General features: G+C 37.9%; 3 protein-coding genes across 4 annotated transcripts; 2 read left to right on the top strand and 1 right to left on the bottom strand.

The window, feature by feature from the left end:
* Positions 1-162: 162 nt before the first annotated feature.
* Positions 163-1,681, top strand: LOC104793435 (uncharacterized). Its single transcript, XM_010519785.2, has 5 exons — positions 163-376; positions 607-727; positions 832-902; positions 1,017-1,103; positions 1,204-1,681. Exons 2-5 carry the CDS (start codon positions 628-630, stop codon positions 1,534-1,536), a joined length of 591 nt encoding a protein of 196 aa, XP_010518087.1. The 5' UTR covers positions 163-376; positions 607-627; the 3' UTR covers positions 1,537-1,681.
* Positions 1,682-5,662: 3,981 nt separating this feature from the next.
* LOC104793436 (serine/threonine-protein kinase D6PKL1-like) lies at positions 5,663-9,585 on the top strand. Of its 2 annotated transcripts, none has more exons than XM_010519786.3 (3): positions 5,663-6,417; positions 6,872-8,330; positions 8,436-9,585. In XM_010519786.3, the coding sequence occupies exons 2-3, from the start codon at positions 6,916-6,918 to the stop codon at positions 9,334-9,336; spliced, it is 2,316 nt and encodes a 771-aa protein (XP_010518088.1). In that variant the 5' UTR covers positions 5,663-6,417; positions 6,872-6,915; the 3' UTR covers positions 9,337-9,585. The 2 variants fall into 2 exon arrangements, with proteins under 2 accessions (XP_010518088.1, XP_010518089.1); XM_010519787.3 differs by having other exon boundaries at positions 6,104-6,434.
* Positions 9,586-10,133: 548 nt separating this feature from the next.
* Positions 10,134-14,119, bottom strand: LOC104793437 (nitrate regulatory gene2 protein). The gene is made up of 4 exons (XM_010519788.3): positions 12,564-14,119; positions 12,289-12,473; positions 11,973-12,196; positions 10,134-11,203 (listed from the first exon to the last, which is right to left on the bottom strand). Exons 1-4 carry the CDS (start codon positions 13,735-13,737, stop codon positions 10,417-10,419), a joined length of 2,370 nt encoding a protein of 789 aa, XP_010518090.2. The 5' UTR covers positions 13,738-14,119; the 3' UTR covers positions 10,134-10,416.
* Between the last annotated feature and the right edge of the window lie 263 nt (positions 14,120-14,382).

The raw sequence follows: 14,382 nt of genomic DNA on the forward strand, positions 1-14,382 counted from the left end.
AATTCTCTTCTTACTGAACCAAATAATAGATTTTTTATTTTATTTTTGGATCTCATTCATAAGATTTTCCAATAATGATGCTCTAATTATAAATTTATAATACTGTATCATTGGAAAAAAATGTAAGGGATAAAACGTTGAAGTTTTGACTAAAAAGCCCACAAGCCCAATAGCTTTTACTTTTGCAACAAAAAAAAAGTAAAAAAATCAAAGAAGACAAAAAAAAAAAAAAACGAAGCCTTCCTTCTCCGCCGCATCGGCCATTGAAACCCTTAACCCCTTTTTTTGATTTGTTCAATCAACGCTCTGTGCAAAGCTTCCTTCATTCTCCATCTCAGAACGATCGTGATTTTGCATAATCCTCTCAGAATCTCAGGTTAGTAATTCAATCTCTTAGAGCATGTAGTCTTAGGAGGAATTAGGTGATGAGATTCTAGAATTAGTCGGAATCTATAATCCAAATTCGAATGGTATTGTTTTAATGTAAACCAATTCAAAGATATGGAATCGGAACTAGGTGATGTATTCGAATGGTATTGTTTTAAGGTAAACGTATTCAAGCTTAAATTGCTTTTAAACCTCGGCTCTCTCTGAAATTTGTATCAGAAAGAAATCAAAATCAGAATAATGTATAATCGTAAGCCAATGGAGAAGAAGAAGGAAGGCATGGCTTCTAAGAATCAAGATATGAGCTTTAAGAATATTATGAAAGATGTTAAATTCTTTGGTAAGCACACACTCTCTCTCTCTCTCTTCTCGCTATGTGTATTATTATTGCTGTTAGTGTTTTGGTCACATTCAGCTGGAATTGTTGTTGTTGTTGTTGTTTAGCCTCTACGCATATGACATGGAAGGATAAGAAAGCATTAGAGAACAAGCAAGTGACTGAACTTGGTGGAAAGGTTAGATTTTTATTTTACACAAATGTGTGAAAACTATTGCTGTTAGTCAGACACCTGTTTCGATCATTTAGGATTTTTTATATGCGATAACCCTTTGATTGTTATATATTGCAGCCTCAAAAGAAGCAGAGGCTACCTTTGAGTGTAGCGCTAGTACCGATGAAGAAACAGAAAGAGAGAGAAGAGAAGATGTTGGACCAGGTGAACTTTTTTTTACATTATTATGAACTGCTCTGTTTTGTTTTTTTGATCCATTACGACGACATCTGGTTTCTCACTTGCTATTTGGGTTGTTTTCCAGAATAGGATTCTTGGGAGATTTGGAGGACAGTTTGGGAGTGTAAGTACTAGGAAACCCGTAGAGAAGAAGCGTACGCCAGAAGAGAGAGTCTTGAAGTCTACTGTAGGACATTTCAAGGGCGGTGTTCTTGATGTTAGGCATTTGCTACATCCCGGTAATTCAATAACTAATGACAGAGATTTCAAGATAAAGAAACACTGTAAGAGGGAGAACATGGGAGGAGGTGGTGAAGGAGGCGGCATCAAGTCCAAGGGAAAGAAGAAAAATGGCAAAAAGAAGAATAAAGGAAAGAAGAAAGGAGGCGGTAAGAAGAGAGGCAAGCCATCACGATGAGCTTTGAAACAAGTTTTGAAGCAAAGATGAGTGCAGTTACAGCTATTATTGACCTTGGTTTTGATTGTGTGTTGTCTTCGATTTTTGTAGAATGAACGAGATTGTTAAACTATGTTGCATGCTTAATAGATAATTGTTTTCTTGATTTCAGCCAAACCACCAAAATGATTTTAATAGATATTGAAAACAGTTTTTGCATATTAAAAATATATTGAGATATTGATAACTTTTTTAAGTATCAGACTATCGTTTATTCATATATGATATCAAAATTTTAAAATCATTTACAATAACTGACACAAATAATGAAAATCATTTGTTGGTAATTTTACAATAAGGCCAAGTGGAAAAACAAGTAAATCACATTCGTGTTGATGTTTTTACTCTCGTAAGTTTACCTTTTTGGCCGGAAAGGCTAGAAAACACAATACAAAATCTGTTTTTTTTTTTCTCTAAAGACCGCCGTTTTTTGTTTGGCTCATCATCCACATTTGAGCACCTTAGGGGAAAAATATCGTATCCTTCTTACATCAATAATGATTATAGAGATGATTGAAGAAATTGAAAGGTTGAAAGTCGTGGATTATTACTCAACTTTGCTCGATCCAAATAAGATTTTGTTTTTTTCCATTTGGGAATGATGTGATTTTACGTGAAGTAGTGCTTTCTGTTGATCGTGCCAAAAGTTCATTGATGTGATGGATTATATTACTGATAGCACTTTAAATCCTAGCTGGAATTTGGACCCAATTTTGACACCGTCCAGTTTTTCCACCTTGTACGTGTCCTAAATCGTGACTTGTTGAGAAGTTAGGGTGGTGATTGCATGATCGGTGAAGCTCTTGTCACTATTTTATACATGTCTAAATCAAATCAAATATCAAATTAGACAAATATCAAATTAGACATATGATAAGGTTTAAGTCTTATATATCCGAGCTTCTTTGTATTTATATTACCGGCCACAACGTACGTCAACAAGTGATAAACCAACTACGAGACGTAGTAAACTAAAATCACCACATTAGATAAATTAAAGCAAGCCGCGTGTCGTTTTTTCACATCCTAAACGTTATGTTATGAAAATCTAATCATTGTACATCTTTGCAGTTAATTAAATGTTTATAAATCTTTGGGTGGAAATGGTTGCACAATTGAAAAGATTGAAGGAGTTGAAAAAAATTATTCAACCAAGTTTCACCATTTGATTGGAAGATGTTGAAAAAGTTGGAAAAATCTATTAACTCATTCAACCTCAAAATTTGGAAAAATAAACTAATTCTACAGAAAAAAAGTTCAACTTGTTCAACCACTATTTTGGAGATGAATGTGTTGAATATTTTCCAATTCAATTTTGTTCAACTCATTTTTTCAATTTTATGCAACCATTTGCAGCCTTTTAACGGTATAATGTTACTACTACCATTTTGCCCAAATTATATTCAACATGACCGATCCATCAAATTAAGCGATTTAATTACAATGATGATTTAATCGTTCTTATGAGTTATGGCTGACTAATTATATAATTTTTATCACTGTAAGAAGATTAGAAAAAAAAAACAAAAGAAAGAATACTTACTTTAAAGTTTAAACAAAAGAAAGGATCAAAGAGTCGATTATTAAACAAAAACAGAAAGATTACGGGCCTTAATAGAATAGATGGGCTTGGTCTAAATCATGATTGAATGCAAATTTAGGGCCATTTTAAATCACGTGGGCTGCCAAAGTCTATTTAAATTTAGATGTTATGGATCTTTTAATTGATTCATAGTTCTTATAAATGTTCTTGGTGGATCGATAAAACGTAAATCATCCATGCCAAAAATGTGTAGACTGGAACGTATATAAAATAGTGTTGAACGTAGTTCACAATTGATAAGTATCTGAAAGATATGGTAACTTTCTACATGCACCTATATAAGACATTGAATTAGTCTTGGCCAAACTTTTCAGAACTGATTCCAAATCAATCATACCATTAGACCTGGCTATGACCAATCATGCTTATTCAACTAAATGGAGGAATATTTTGAATACGAATACAATATTAATGATGTGAGTGAGGAGAATGTGATGAGAATGGAATCAGGAAATTTAAGAATTGTGTGTTGCTTTTTCCCTTTGTATTGTTTCGATACGTCTATTTTGGTGTTCAAAGTTTCAAACCCCTTCTTTATTTTCTTCTTCTTAGTGCTTTTGGAAAAAGAGAAGAGAAGGGGCTCAGATTCAAGCCCCACCTATAAAGATACCATATAGTTAGCACCCCACATTCACACCCATTAATTCCACATTCATATATAACCAACTAATACACCCACATAATTAAATATCAAACAATCATTACTTACGGGATTGGTATTTAGTAGATGGTTTACCATTTGAAAAGAAACTTGTAGAACTTAGAGACTATATATGAGATAACACAATTAAAAACCGAATATCAATATCATTATTCAATGGTTGACAAAGAAAAAGAAGAAAATGATTAATCAATGTTCATACAAAACTGTATGCGTTGCGTTTTAGAGAACTTTTCTATAAAATTATTCACATTGTATCAGCTCAACAAACCTTAAAAACGTGTCTTAAGATTGATGAAATCTAAAGAAACCATCATCAAACAATTTTCTTGTTTCACAAAATGTTACATTTTAAATAAAACTCATGGGAATTTTTTTCACTGTATGATTTTATGAACATTGTGATTTGTGAGAGACAAGAATTCAGTTAAAAGCATAGGACTTGATCGATACTATAAGTATAATTTGTCTTAAGCGATTACAAAAACAAGAAAAAGAAAGTAAAAAAAAAAAAAAAAAGGACGAGACACTGCATGTGTTTTGGACCGTTTGGTTAGAGTGATAAAAAAAGAAGATAAAACTGTCCCTAAACATAGATCTCCTCAATCCATGCGCAATCCACCTGATCCGTAATACCTTTTTCACCCTTCACCCAGCGACGATCCTCGGATCGAATAACAACGTCTTCCTACATAATGGTAGTATCGTCTTTTATTTCCCTAAGCCGACAACTATCTCTGTTGCTTATTATTTCTTTTGTTTTTTCTTTTGTTCGAAGAATTTTCAACTCAGCTTTCGAAATTATTAAAGATATTTTTAAATACATTATTAGCAGTGTACATGTTAATTAATCTTGAACAAGAAATTAATCGTCGCAGCTTTTATTTGCTTTGCAGACAAATAAAGCATCTGTCACTAAGCCCACCATGATTAGAGCGTCCAGGTCGCAAGCATTATTTTCTTAATCAAAAACTATACTACTATTCTTATTGCTGAAATTAAGACAATATTATACTCCATGATTCAAACCTTTTTTAAAAAATATTATTACTCGCAAAAACACCTGTGTCCACTAATCATTGCTTTCAAGCACATAATGTCAATTGAAACTCAACTGTTCCAATATTAATTTATCTGCATAAAGAGATAGAAAAGACAAAATTAGTGGATTTGGAAAGACAAGATTAATATAATTAGTAATATATATTCTCTTTGAAGAAACTCAATTCATTGCCATATATATGTGTCATTATATAGTGTCAATGGATTGGCATATATATATATATATGTGTCATTATATATGTGTCATTTATATAGTGTCAAACAAATCATTCACCCTAGCTAAATGATTTGTTTGAAGAACAACACTTGTAACTTTATAATTAAGTCTCTATTCATTTAAAAAAAAAACCCATGAAAAACTCATCATAATGAATTTAAAAGTTTAAAATGCATATCATATGTGATGATTCACAATATATAGTGGTATCTATATTTGTATATATCACTACGTAATCCAAGTTCTCCCACTATCTTCTTGTTATTTATTATTTATCACATTTCTATAGGTAGCAGCACTAACTCCACTCATTGTTTTTCTTTCTGTTTTTTTCACTTGCTCTCGTCAAGTGCCTACCAAAATATAAATTCAAAGAACACATGGTTCAAATGAAGACAAAATCTTGAGTAGAGGAAAAACAAAAAGGAAATATAAAAAAGAAAAGAAAAGAAGAAGAAGAAAAGTGATGGGAAATGGTGAGAAAAATAAGAGAAAGCTAAAATGAATAGATATATTGCGATGGTGGGTCAAAAAAGAGTGGTTTGTTCACAAATCCACAAGGCGTCTTTGATTCTTTGTCTCTCTTTCTTTCACTATTCTCTCTATCTTTCTATTAGTATATAGTATTATAATATTATACACATCATCAACAAAAGGAATAGTTTTCTCGTCATCTCTCTCACAACTTACAGTATATTTGATTAGAATAAATCCAAGATAATGGAATCTAACACTTTTGAAAACCAATATTGGTTTACATTACATCGTTCTTTTTGCAAGAAACAAAACGGTTTGATCAAGAAGCATAATAGAGTATATTAACAAGTAGAAAGAAAAACGTCTCAAAGAAATTTGTATATTTTGTAGGTACAAGAAGGAACACATGTGGATCCTACTTTAATTACAGGACCCTACACTCACCGGGCCCCGCTTTCTCTTTGCTAATTTTTTAAAAAATAAATTAAATTAAAAAAAAAGCTCCGTTACCGTCAGTAGTCGCAGTAGCAAAAGCTAGAGATAGCGCCCACACACACATAAAGCAAAAGCCTTTGAGCTCTCTCACCACTCCCACCCTCTCAAATCCCAGACTCCTCCTCTCTCGTTTCTCGAGCCTTTTTCTGAGAGGGGTTTTCTCTTTTTCTTCTTTGTTCATCCTTCTCTCTGCTTAAATCCGATTTCTTGAATTTTCCCCCAGAAAGTCTCCGCCTTTGTAAACCATTTTTCCGGTTATATAACCTCTCACTGTATCAGCTACATTGTACCGGCTAAACCCCCCTCTCGATCTCGGGATTCTCGCCGGTAAATCTTCAATCTTTGTTAGTTCCTGTTTCGAAATCTCTTTCCTTTGTCGTTTTCTCTTTGGGTTTTTTTGATCGATTCTGTTGAATGATAGATAGCTTAAGTTTTTTTTTTTTTTTAAGAACCCAAGTTTTTATAATCCCTCTGATGTTTTCTCGACAAGGTTTCTGTATATTTCAGATCGAACTATGGCGAATAAATCTTAGGACACAAATACACACACTCGTGCTCTTTATTCTTTGTCTTGAATCCATAAATGAGAGTTAGTCATCCTGATGTTTATCCTTAAATCACGTGTTCTCAATCTCTATTCTATTTCGTTTATTCGCCGACAAGAGTTTAGAATATGGTCCCGAATTTGTTGGTTGGTTTTGTTTTGTATCTTTCTAGTGCTTTTATGTTAAATTGAGGTCAGAGTTTGATTTAGTTTTTTTTTTTTTTTTGGCCTTTGAAGGGATATAGAGAGATTTGGGAGTTGGTGTTAAAGATCTCGTATGAATGCTGGAAATGGAAAGAGTTGCTGAGCTCAAGAGACTTCCTAGTAAAGGTCCTGTCTCTGGTCACTTATCCAGTAGTAGACAATACATGGACTTTGAAACTAGAGATCCCCCGAGTATGCATTTGGAGACTTTGAGGGAACGAGCTGCCCGTTACAACAACAACGGAAGATCTGTGAATCCTACTACGACATTGGGGAGAGAACTAAGCCAAGTTCTTAATGTGCATAGAGAGGATGTGATTATGACTCAGTTTGGTGGTGACATGAATGATTTTCAGGAGTTCGAGCCTGTTGTATCCTCTGTTAGAACGATGAAAGCCAAGTACCCTTTGCTGGAGATTGAAGAGATTGGGGCTGCTGATGATGATGTTACTTGTAAAGGAAGCAATGATATGTCTGAGGAAGCTGGTTCTAGCTCCTTCCGTGGAGTTAGTCATCCTCCAGAGCCTGACGACATGGATCTTATTACTACTGTCTATGTGCCCATCAGCGAAAAAGCCAAACCTGATTCTGTTTGCTTGATGAAGGGTATGTCTTCTACTACTACTACTACTAAAGGTCCCTTCATCGAAGATCTTTCCCTCTGCGTGCCTCCGAAGAAGCCAAGCCCGGGAATACTCTCACCTGCAGAAAGCATAGTCGAGGAACCTGCTACATCGGTGTCCCCGTTCTCTGTGGCTCGTGCATCGCAGAACACAGAAAACTCTCTCCTACCGCCAGATTCAGACAAGGAATGCGTTTGGGATGCTTCTCTGCCTCCCAGTACCAGTGTGAGCCCACATAGCAGTAGTGTTGAAAGTATGAATTTCGCCAGGGCTATGAGTATTGCTAATAGCTCTTCTGCAACAAGTACTACGCAGAGGAGCGATGTTGTGCTCAGTATGGACAAGAACTACTGTGACAGGAGTATCAGTATGGTTTTGGATTCGTTTGAAAGTGCCAAGACGAGTGCAAGCAGAGCTAGCGATAGTAGCGGCTTAAGCGAAGAGAGCAGCTGGAGCAATTTCACTGGAAGCCTTAATAAGCCACACAAAGGGAATGATCCTTGGTGGAATGCTATCTTGGCTATCAGGACTCGAGATGGGATTTTGGGAATGAGCCACTTCAAGTTGCTGAAACGGTTAGGTTGTGGTGACATTGGGAGTGTCTATCTGGCTGAGTTAAGCGGAACTCGGTGCCATTTTGCTGTGAAAGTTATGGATAAAGCATCTCTTGAGAACCGCAAGAAGTTGAATCGAGCTCAGACCGAGAGAGATATCTTACAGCTATTGGATCATCCGTTTCTACCGACATTGTACACTCATTTTGAGACAGACAGATTCTCGTGTTTGGTCATGGAATACTGCCCTGGAGGTGATCTGCACACTTTAAGGCAACGTCAACCCGGGAAGCATTTCTCGGAGTATGCTGCTCGGTATGTTTTCTCTCTCTCTCGGTTTTTAATATTACAGAAAGCTTTAGTATCATTCACTGTTTTCTCACTTTCTTTAGATGTTTCACATTTATTTGTTTTGGCCAGGTTTTACGCTGCAGAGGTGTTGCTAGCGCTAGAGTATCTCCATATGCTCGGTGTTGTTTACAGAGACTTGAAACCTGAGAATGTTTTGGTTCGAGATGACGGTCACATAATGCTTTCTGACTTTGATCTCTCCCTGAGATGCGCGGTTTCTCCAACACTGATCAAAACATTCGACTCTGATCCATCTAGACGCGGCGCATTCTGCGTTCAACCCACTTGTATGGAGCCTACATCAGCTTGCATCATCCAGCCCTCATGTTTCTTATCACGCAGCATCTTCCCTAACAAGAACAAAAAGAACAAGTCCCGTAAAACGCAGACGGATTTCTTCAAGTCACACTCCGGTGCTCTCCCAGAGCTAGTTGCTGAACCAAATACACGGTCCATGTCCTTTGTTGGAACCCACGAGTACTTAGCTCCAGAGATCATCAAAGGAGAAGGACATGGAAGCGCAGTGGATTGGTGGACTTTTGGTATCTTTGTGCATGAGCTCCTATACGGGAAAACACCGTTCAAAGGATCAGGAAACCGAGCTACTCTGTTCAATGTAGTTGGAGAACAGTTGAAATTCCCAGAGTCACCAGCGACTAGCTATGCAGGCCGGGACTTGATACAAGCTTTACTGGTGAAAGATCCAAAGAACAGGTTAGGAACAAAAAGAGGAGCAACAGAGATAAAGCAGCATCCATTCTTTGAAGGTGTGAATTGGGCATTGATAAGGTGTAGCACTCCTCCTGAAGTACCGAGACAAATGGAGACCGAACCGCCACCAAAGTATGGACCGATTGATCCAGTTGGTTTTGGTAGTAATAGCAAACGGATGATGGGACCACCACCAGTATCAGCAGCAGCAGCAGACACGAAATCTGGTGGTAAATTTCTAGACTTTGAGTTTTTCTAATGTTTCCAAGAGTTTGTGTTTCTGGTTCCTTCTTTAGCCATTTTTAGTCTTCTTATGTCGCTATATATATTGTAACCATGCCTAAATCTTTAGTAGATCAGGAGTGGGGGTTTATTTCTCATAGTAACTTAGGTCTATCTTCTTCTCTTTTTGTATGGAGATTAAATCTTCTTCCATGGAACTAAAACTTTTGTAAGGACATGGAAAGCCCCAAGTCAGAAATTATTTAAGAAATCTCCTTTGGTACTACTGTTAGGTTTGTCGGTATCCATAGTAAACTAATAGATTCGTTATGTCAATGTCACTGCCATGTTTTGTTGGCTACATCTATATGAACATTTTTTTGTGGTCCCAAAAAATTGTTATGATATAAAACGAATCAACGATTCAATTATTTTTATTCTAATCCCAAAACTGAAACTGATTTTGGCATTTGTATGTGTCTTTTCTTTAAAAGTGTCGGCATGATATTCGCTTGATCTCAACATCACATTTGTAATATATTACAGATTACAACATGAGAATCGGCTACGATCAAGAGATATAAGCCACGCTTGTTTTTGTAAACCGTAGACCCTAGTCTACCAAGAACTTTAATTGCGGCAGACAAAACAGAAAATGATCACTTGTCAAACTAAGATCCTAACTCTTTCTCAGGGAATCCGATGAAAACAGGACCCACTGACTAGAGACATTTACATAAGTAGTAACCGACCGACCGGTTTCATGCCAAAAGGAGAGAGTTCAAGGTCCGTCTTAGATTTGTAATCAACATCTGCTATGACTATATATCACCATTAACGAACAAGCAAGAGATTGGTTCTTTTATTCATTTTCATTAGAACATGTAGCTGAGAACTACATGAACAAAAATCCCCACATTTCATAACCAGAAATCAAAAGCCAAGTCCTAGAGACTTCACATATATACATTTTCTTTGCAGAAATAAACAATATCCAAGCAAATCTATCAAACAACCAAGCCCGAAATAAGCATAAATAAAAATAGGAAAATTGTAACTATATAGTCTTGTATTTTCCAACTATATAGTGTAGTAAAAGTCTATATAATTTAGTGTGCTATTTGATGGAGTATGAACGAGTGCATACCGTCTGTAAGGATTCCGTGAACAGAGCAGAGAAACTCGTTAATGCTTGGAACACACCAGGCAAACCCGTCTGCAAGTTATTCAGAGTCATGGCTCTTGTTACATCTATTGCCTTGGAATGCTTCAGCATTTCTTCCTCCACTCTTCTCTGGCATGCTCCTAGCTCCAACTTTTTCTCCGTGAGCGGGTCCCGAGCGTCTAATATGTGTCCGTTGTCTGGTCCTGAATCCGGGAGACCAAACCCGACCGTGGAATACGACTGATAATATTTCCTTTCGATGTTTCTAAGCGAGGAAGCTTTCTTCTCAAGCTCCTTTGATGCTGACTCTGTTCTTTTCTTTATCTTTAGTTCCTCGGACTGTTTCGCGGATATCACGTGAACAACGTTGATGAAGCTTTTGATTGCTTCGGAAGCCACTGTGTCTGGGACTCGGTCTAGAGTAAGCTTCCACTCATCACAAAATGCGTAGGCATCTACTGGCTCTTTGTGACTGGGATTGTCGTCTTGGCAAACTGGAAGAAGAGTTAGCTTGAACCAGGCTTGAACCGAATGTATGAAGTCCCTTTGGAATTTAATCAGTCGGCAGAAACTAGAGTGCCATAAAGACACAGCTGTTTCCAAGTCACGTGTTGCTTGTCTGTGCAGTTCAGATGTTGATTCCCCTTTGCCTGACCTGTTAATGAGCCCCTGAACTTGCTGTACTATGTTGTTCTGAATCTCGTGGAACTGATGCATTGATTTCCACATGTACATGAAGCTGCACAAGGAAATATCAGAGATTAGTGTGTAACTTTCTGATGTTTAAAGCAAATGCCTCTACTGCACAATTGATGGACGCAAGCAAGTACTGAAGCATAATCCTTAGACTCTTAGCATAGATTGGTCAAAATGGTTTTTTATCACTCTCTTGATTTTGGCATTACTACAACTACCACACTTGAAACTTGGGTAGGGACCTTTAACATGCAGGCTCTAAATCACCATGCCAATCACATTGAGGAAGATCTATCTCTAATCTCTATTTACCACAATGAATACTAGAAATCAGACCTAGATATTAGCCAATAAGCCTACTCATGATACTCAGCCTGTGTAATTTAGGCAAAGACATGATCACCAATTCCGTAGCTTACTTGTTAGTTGTTACTCGGTCAGGATAAGCTATAAAAGCCCAACACCCTACAATATTTAAGAGAGTTAAGGATCTTTGTCTCAATCTAAGAAGCCGCCAATCATATTAGGGAATCCACAATTTCTACAGAATAGCTTCAAGAAGGCATGGGATAACTAACTGCTGAAGCTATCAATTTTCAACTAATTAATGTTTACCTACTTGATGAGTCCACACGATCCTTTTAAAGATGTGAAAGTTGGTGGACATATACCTAATCTCTTCTACGAGTAAATTATGATACAGACCTATCAATGCAAGCAGCTGGTAGGAGTGCAACTAATAGCGCATATGATATCATATAATCATTGATACACAATTAGCTAAATTAGATCAATCAAACAATGAAACTTACCCATGGCAGAGCTCAACGAGCTGCGGGACAAGATCAGTATCTCGAAGGCGGATAATTGCATTAGACGTTGTGCTGACGGCCTGAGAAGTAACAATTATAAGAGACTGTAACCTCGTAATAGAACCCTTTGTCTTGTCTAACTTAATCTCATTCTCTCCCTTGTACTCTTGGCTTTGAAGCTTTGACAACTTCTTTTCGTGCTCAATCTTCAACCCTTCTCTAGCCTGAAAGTTCATTCGTATCTCCAATAATTAGTGAAACCAAAACCTACGAGAAATGACAAAAAACTGAAATTGAATAAACAGTAGAGACCTACCTTGACTTCCTCATAGAGTTTCTTTTCCCATGCCAAGAGGCGGTCTAGACTGGAAGAGAGGCTCTTTGGACCGCCCGGTTGGTCCAATGCGGTAGTGTCAAGCCTGTACTTGACTTCCAATGGCGGCTTTGAGGTCCAGGTTGAGCTCAGGTTGCTCAATACACTACTCGAATGAATCACCGTCTCTAAACACACGAAATTCACAATGCAAAACCAAATCAACTTCCAAATTGCATTCATAATTAAGCTAATTCAAAGCTATCAAGCAAACTCACTCTTCAACTGGCTGAAACTGCGATCAAGCTGAGCCCTGCCAAGATGGAGCATCTGAGAAACTTGGTCACCAGCAGAGGCCGCCTTGTCGAAATTCTCCTTGATAGCATCAACAATCTCTTTCAAATCTCTATGCCTAACCACCATCTCTCCTCCGCCTCGGTAGCTACCAGAAGACGTCGTCGCGTCATCTGCTTTGCCATACTTCTCTTGTGAAACACCTCCTCCATACTCCTGCGGCATTGCTTGCGGCGGCTTCTGATGGTACTCCCGTCTCATCGAACTCGTCTTCACAGAAGATCCAAAATCGGAACGCGTCCCAATCTCAGACACTGACTCTCTATCCTCTTCTTCCTCCTCCTCCTCCTCCGCGGCCTCAGATGAGCTCGTCGTACTGTAATGATCATGATCCTCCCATTCGCTACACTGAACCTCCTCTCTCTCAGTCTCCTCTTCTTCCTCAACCGCACCTTTCATAGACTCGAATTGCTTCTTCTTCTTCATATGAAAAAACTCATGCTCCGATCTCTCTGTTTCGGTATCGTCTTCATAGCGGTTCTGTTGTTGCCTCTCTTGAGATTTCCGATCGAAGAATTCAGAATCAGGAGGAGAAGGAGGGTAAAAGTTCTCCCAATTCCACACGGAAGAAGCTTGAGAAGGAGTGGCTGAGTAAGTAGAGTTCTGGTAAGCAGTAGGGTAAAAGCTCGGCATGAAATTGGATCTCTCACTAGACGAAGGACTCGAGAGAATATGAGGCAACTTAGGTTGTTGTTGCTGTGGCTGTTTCCGGCGCCGATTAGATGGCGCTGTAACAATCGGAGGTAGTTTCGAGCTAGCAACGGAAGGAGACCGCGACGGAGGAGCCGGCGGTTGAGTATAGACCGAAGAAGGAGCAGGTGACGGCGGTACAAACTTGGCGGAAGAGTGTTGAGACGACGGCGGTGGAGGAGGATGAGTACGGAGAAAAACAGCCGGAGTTTGATCTGATACAGCTAAAGGCTCGCCGGCGGCGAATGATGAAAGAGCAGATCCGGTGAGACGAAGCGATCTGCAGTAATCGGCGTGAGCTGCAGCTAGGTGATGTCGAGCGTTGACAGATTCCGTCATGAGACGGCGGCGATCTTTGCACCGCCGTACGGTGTCTTCATTATCGAGCTTCGACGCTGCACATCCCATGGTTTCTCTCTCTCGGCTGAGTTAACTTAAACGGCGGCTAACGATCGGCGGCGCGTGGAGTCGCCTCGGTTGTGCTCTCCATTATTATTATTTTTCAATAGAGAATCACAGAAAAAAGGAATGGGGTGAAAGTTTCTTAGCTGTTTCCACTTGATCGGACTCTCTTTGACTGTACTACTACATTGCTCTCTCTAGTCTCTACTATTTTCTTATCTTTTTTCACTTTTATTATTTCTTTTAAAATACAAAGGTTTCTTTTTCTATTTTATTTTATTTTATTTTAATTGTCCCCCAGTGAGTATTGAGTACTGATAACGAGTCAGTGACTGTCATTCATCTGGACTAGTGTTTTTTTTTCTTCTTCTTTTTCCACTTTGTTACTAAAAGAAATTTTGATTTCCCACCAAGTTATAGTTTAATGCAGTATACCAATTTGACCACCAGTATAAAAGAGTTTTAAATATTTGAAAAATACCGTTTTTATTTATGTTGATTATCATAAGATTTAAGATGGTGCGTCGGTTGATGTAGATGTATTTAATGACAATAAAAAATAAATCATATTAAAGTATGCTTTGTGTCGTTTTATTGTTGTGGTTTGGGTAGGTAGTGGATTAAATTTGGAAAGACCAAAGTTGGAGTATT

The sequence above is a fragment of the Camelina sativa genome, chromosome 6 (genome assembly GCF_030686135.1).
Source record: "Camelina sativa cultivar CO46 ecotype springtype chromosome 6, ASM3068613v1".
NCBI lineage: Eukaryota > Viridiplantae > Streptophyta > Magnoliopsida > Brassicales > Brassicaceae > Camelina > Camelina sativa.

Excerpts from the sequence above, each read along its gene's own strand:
- LOC104793435 (XM_010519785.2), top strand. The coding sequence starts at position 628 with ATGTATAATCGTAAGCCAATGGAGAAGAAGAAGGAAGGCATGGCTTCT. Across the intron at positions 728-831 it reads GAAAGATGTTAAATTCTTTG|CCTCTACGCATATGACATGG; the intron begins GTAAGCACACAC and ends GTTGTTGTTTAG. Across the intron at positions 1,104-1,203 it reads AAGAGAAGATGTTGGACCAG|AATAGGATTCTTGGGAGATT; the intron begins GTGAACTTTTTT and ends GTTGTTTTCCAG.
- LOC104793436 (XM_010519786.3), top strand. The coding sequence starts at position 6,916 with ATGCTGGAAATGGAAAGAGTTGCTGAGCTCAAGAGACTTCCTAGTAAA. Across the intron at positions 8,331-8,435 it reads TTCTCGGAGTATGCTGCTCG|GTTTTACGCTGCAGAGGTGT; the intron begins GTATGTTTTCTC and ends TGTTTTGGCCAG.
- LOC104793437 (XM_010519788.3), bottom strand. The coding sequence starts at position 13,737 with ATGGGATGTGCAGCGTCGAAGCTCGATAATGAAGACACCGTACGGCGG. Across the intron at positions 12,197-12,288 it reads AACTCTATGAGGAAGTCAAG|GCTAGAGAAGGGTTGAAGAT; the intron begins GTAGGTCTCTAC and ends ATGAACTTTCAG. Across the intron at positions 11,204-11,972 it reads CTCGTTGAGCTCTGCCATGG|CTTCATGTACATGTGGAAAT; the intron begins GTAAGTTTCATT and ends TTCCTTGTGCAG.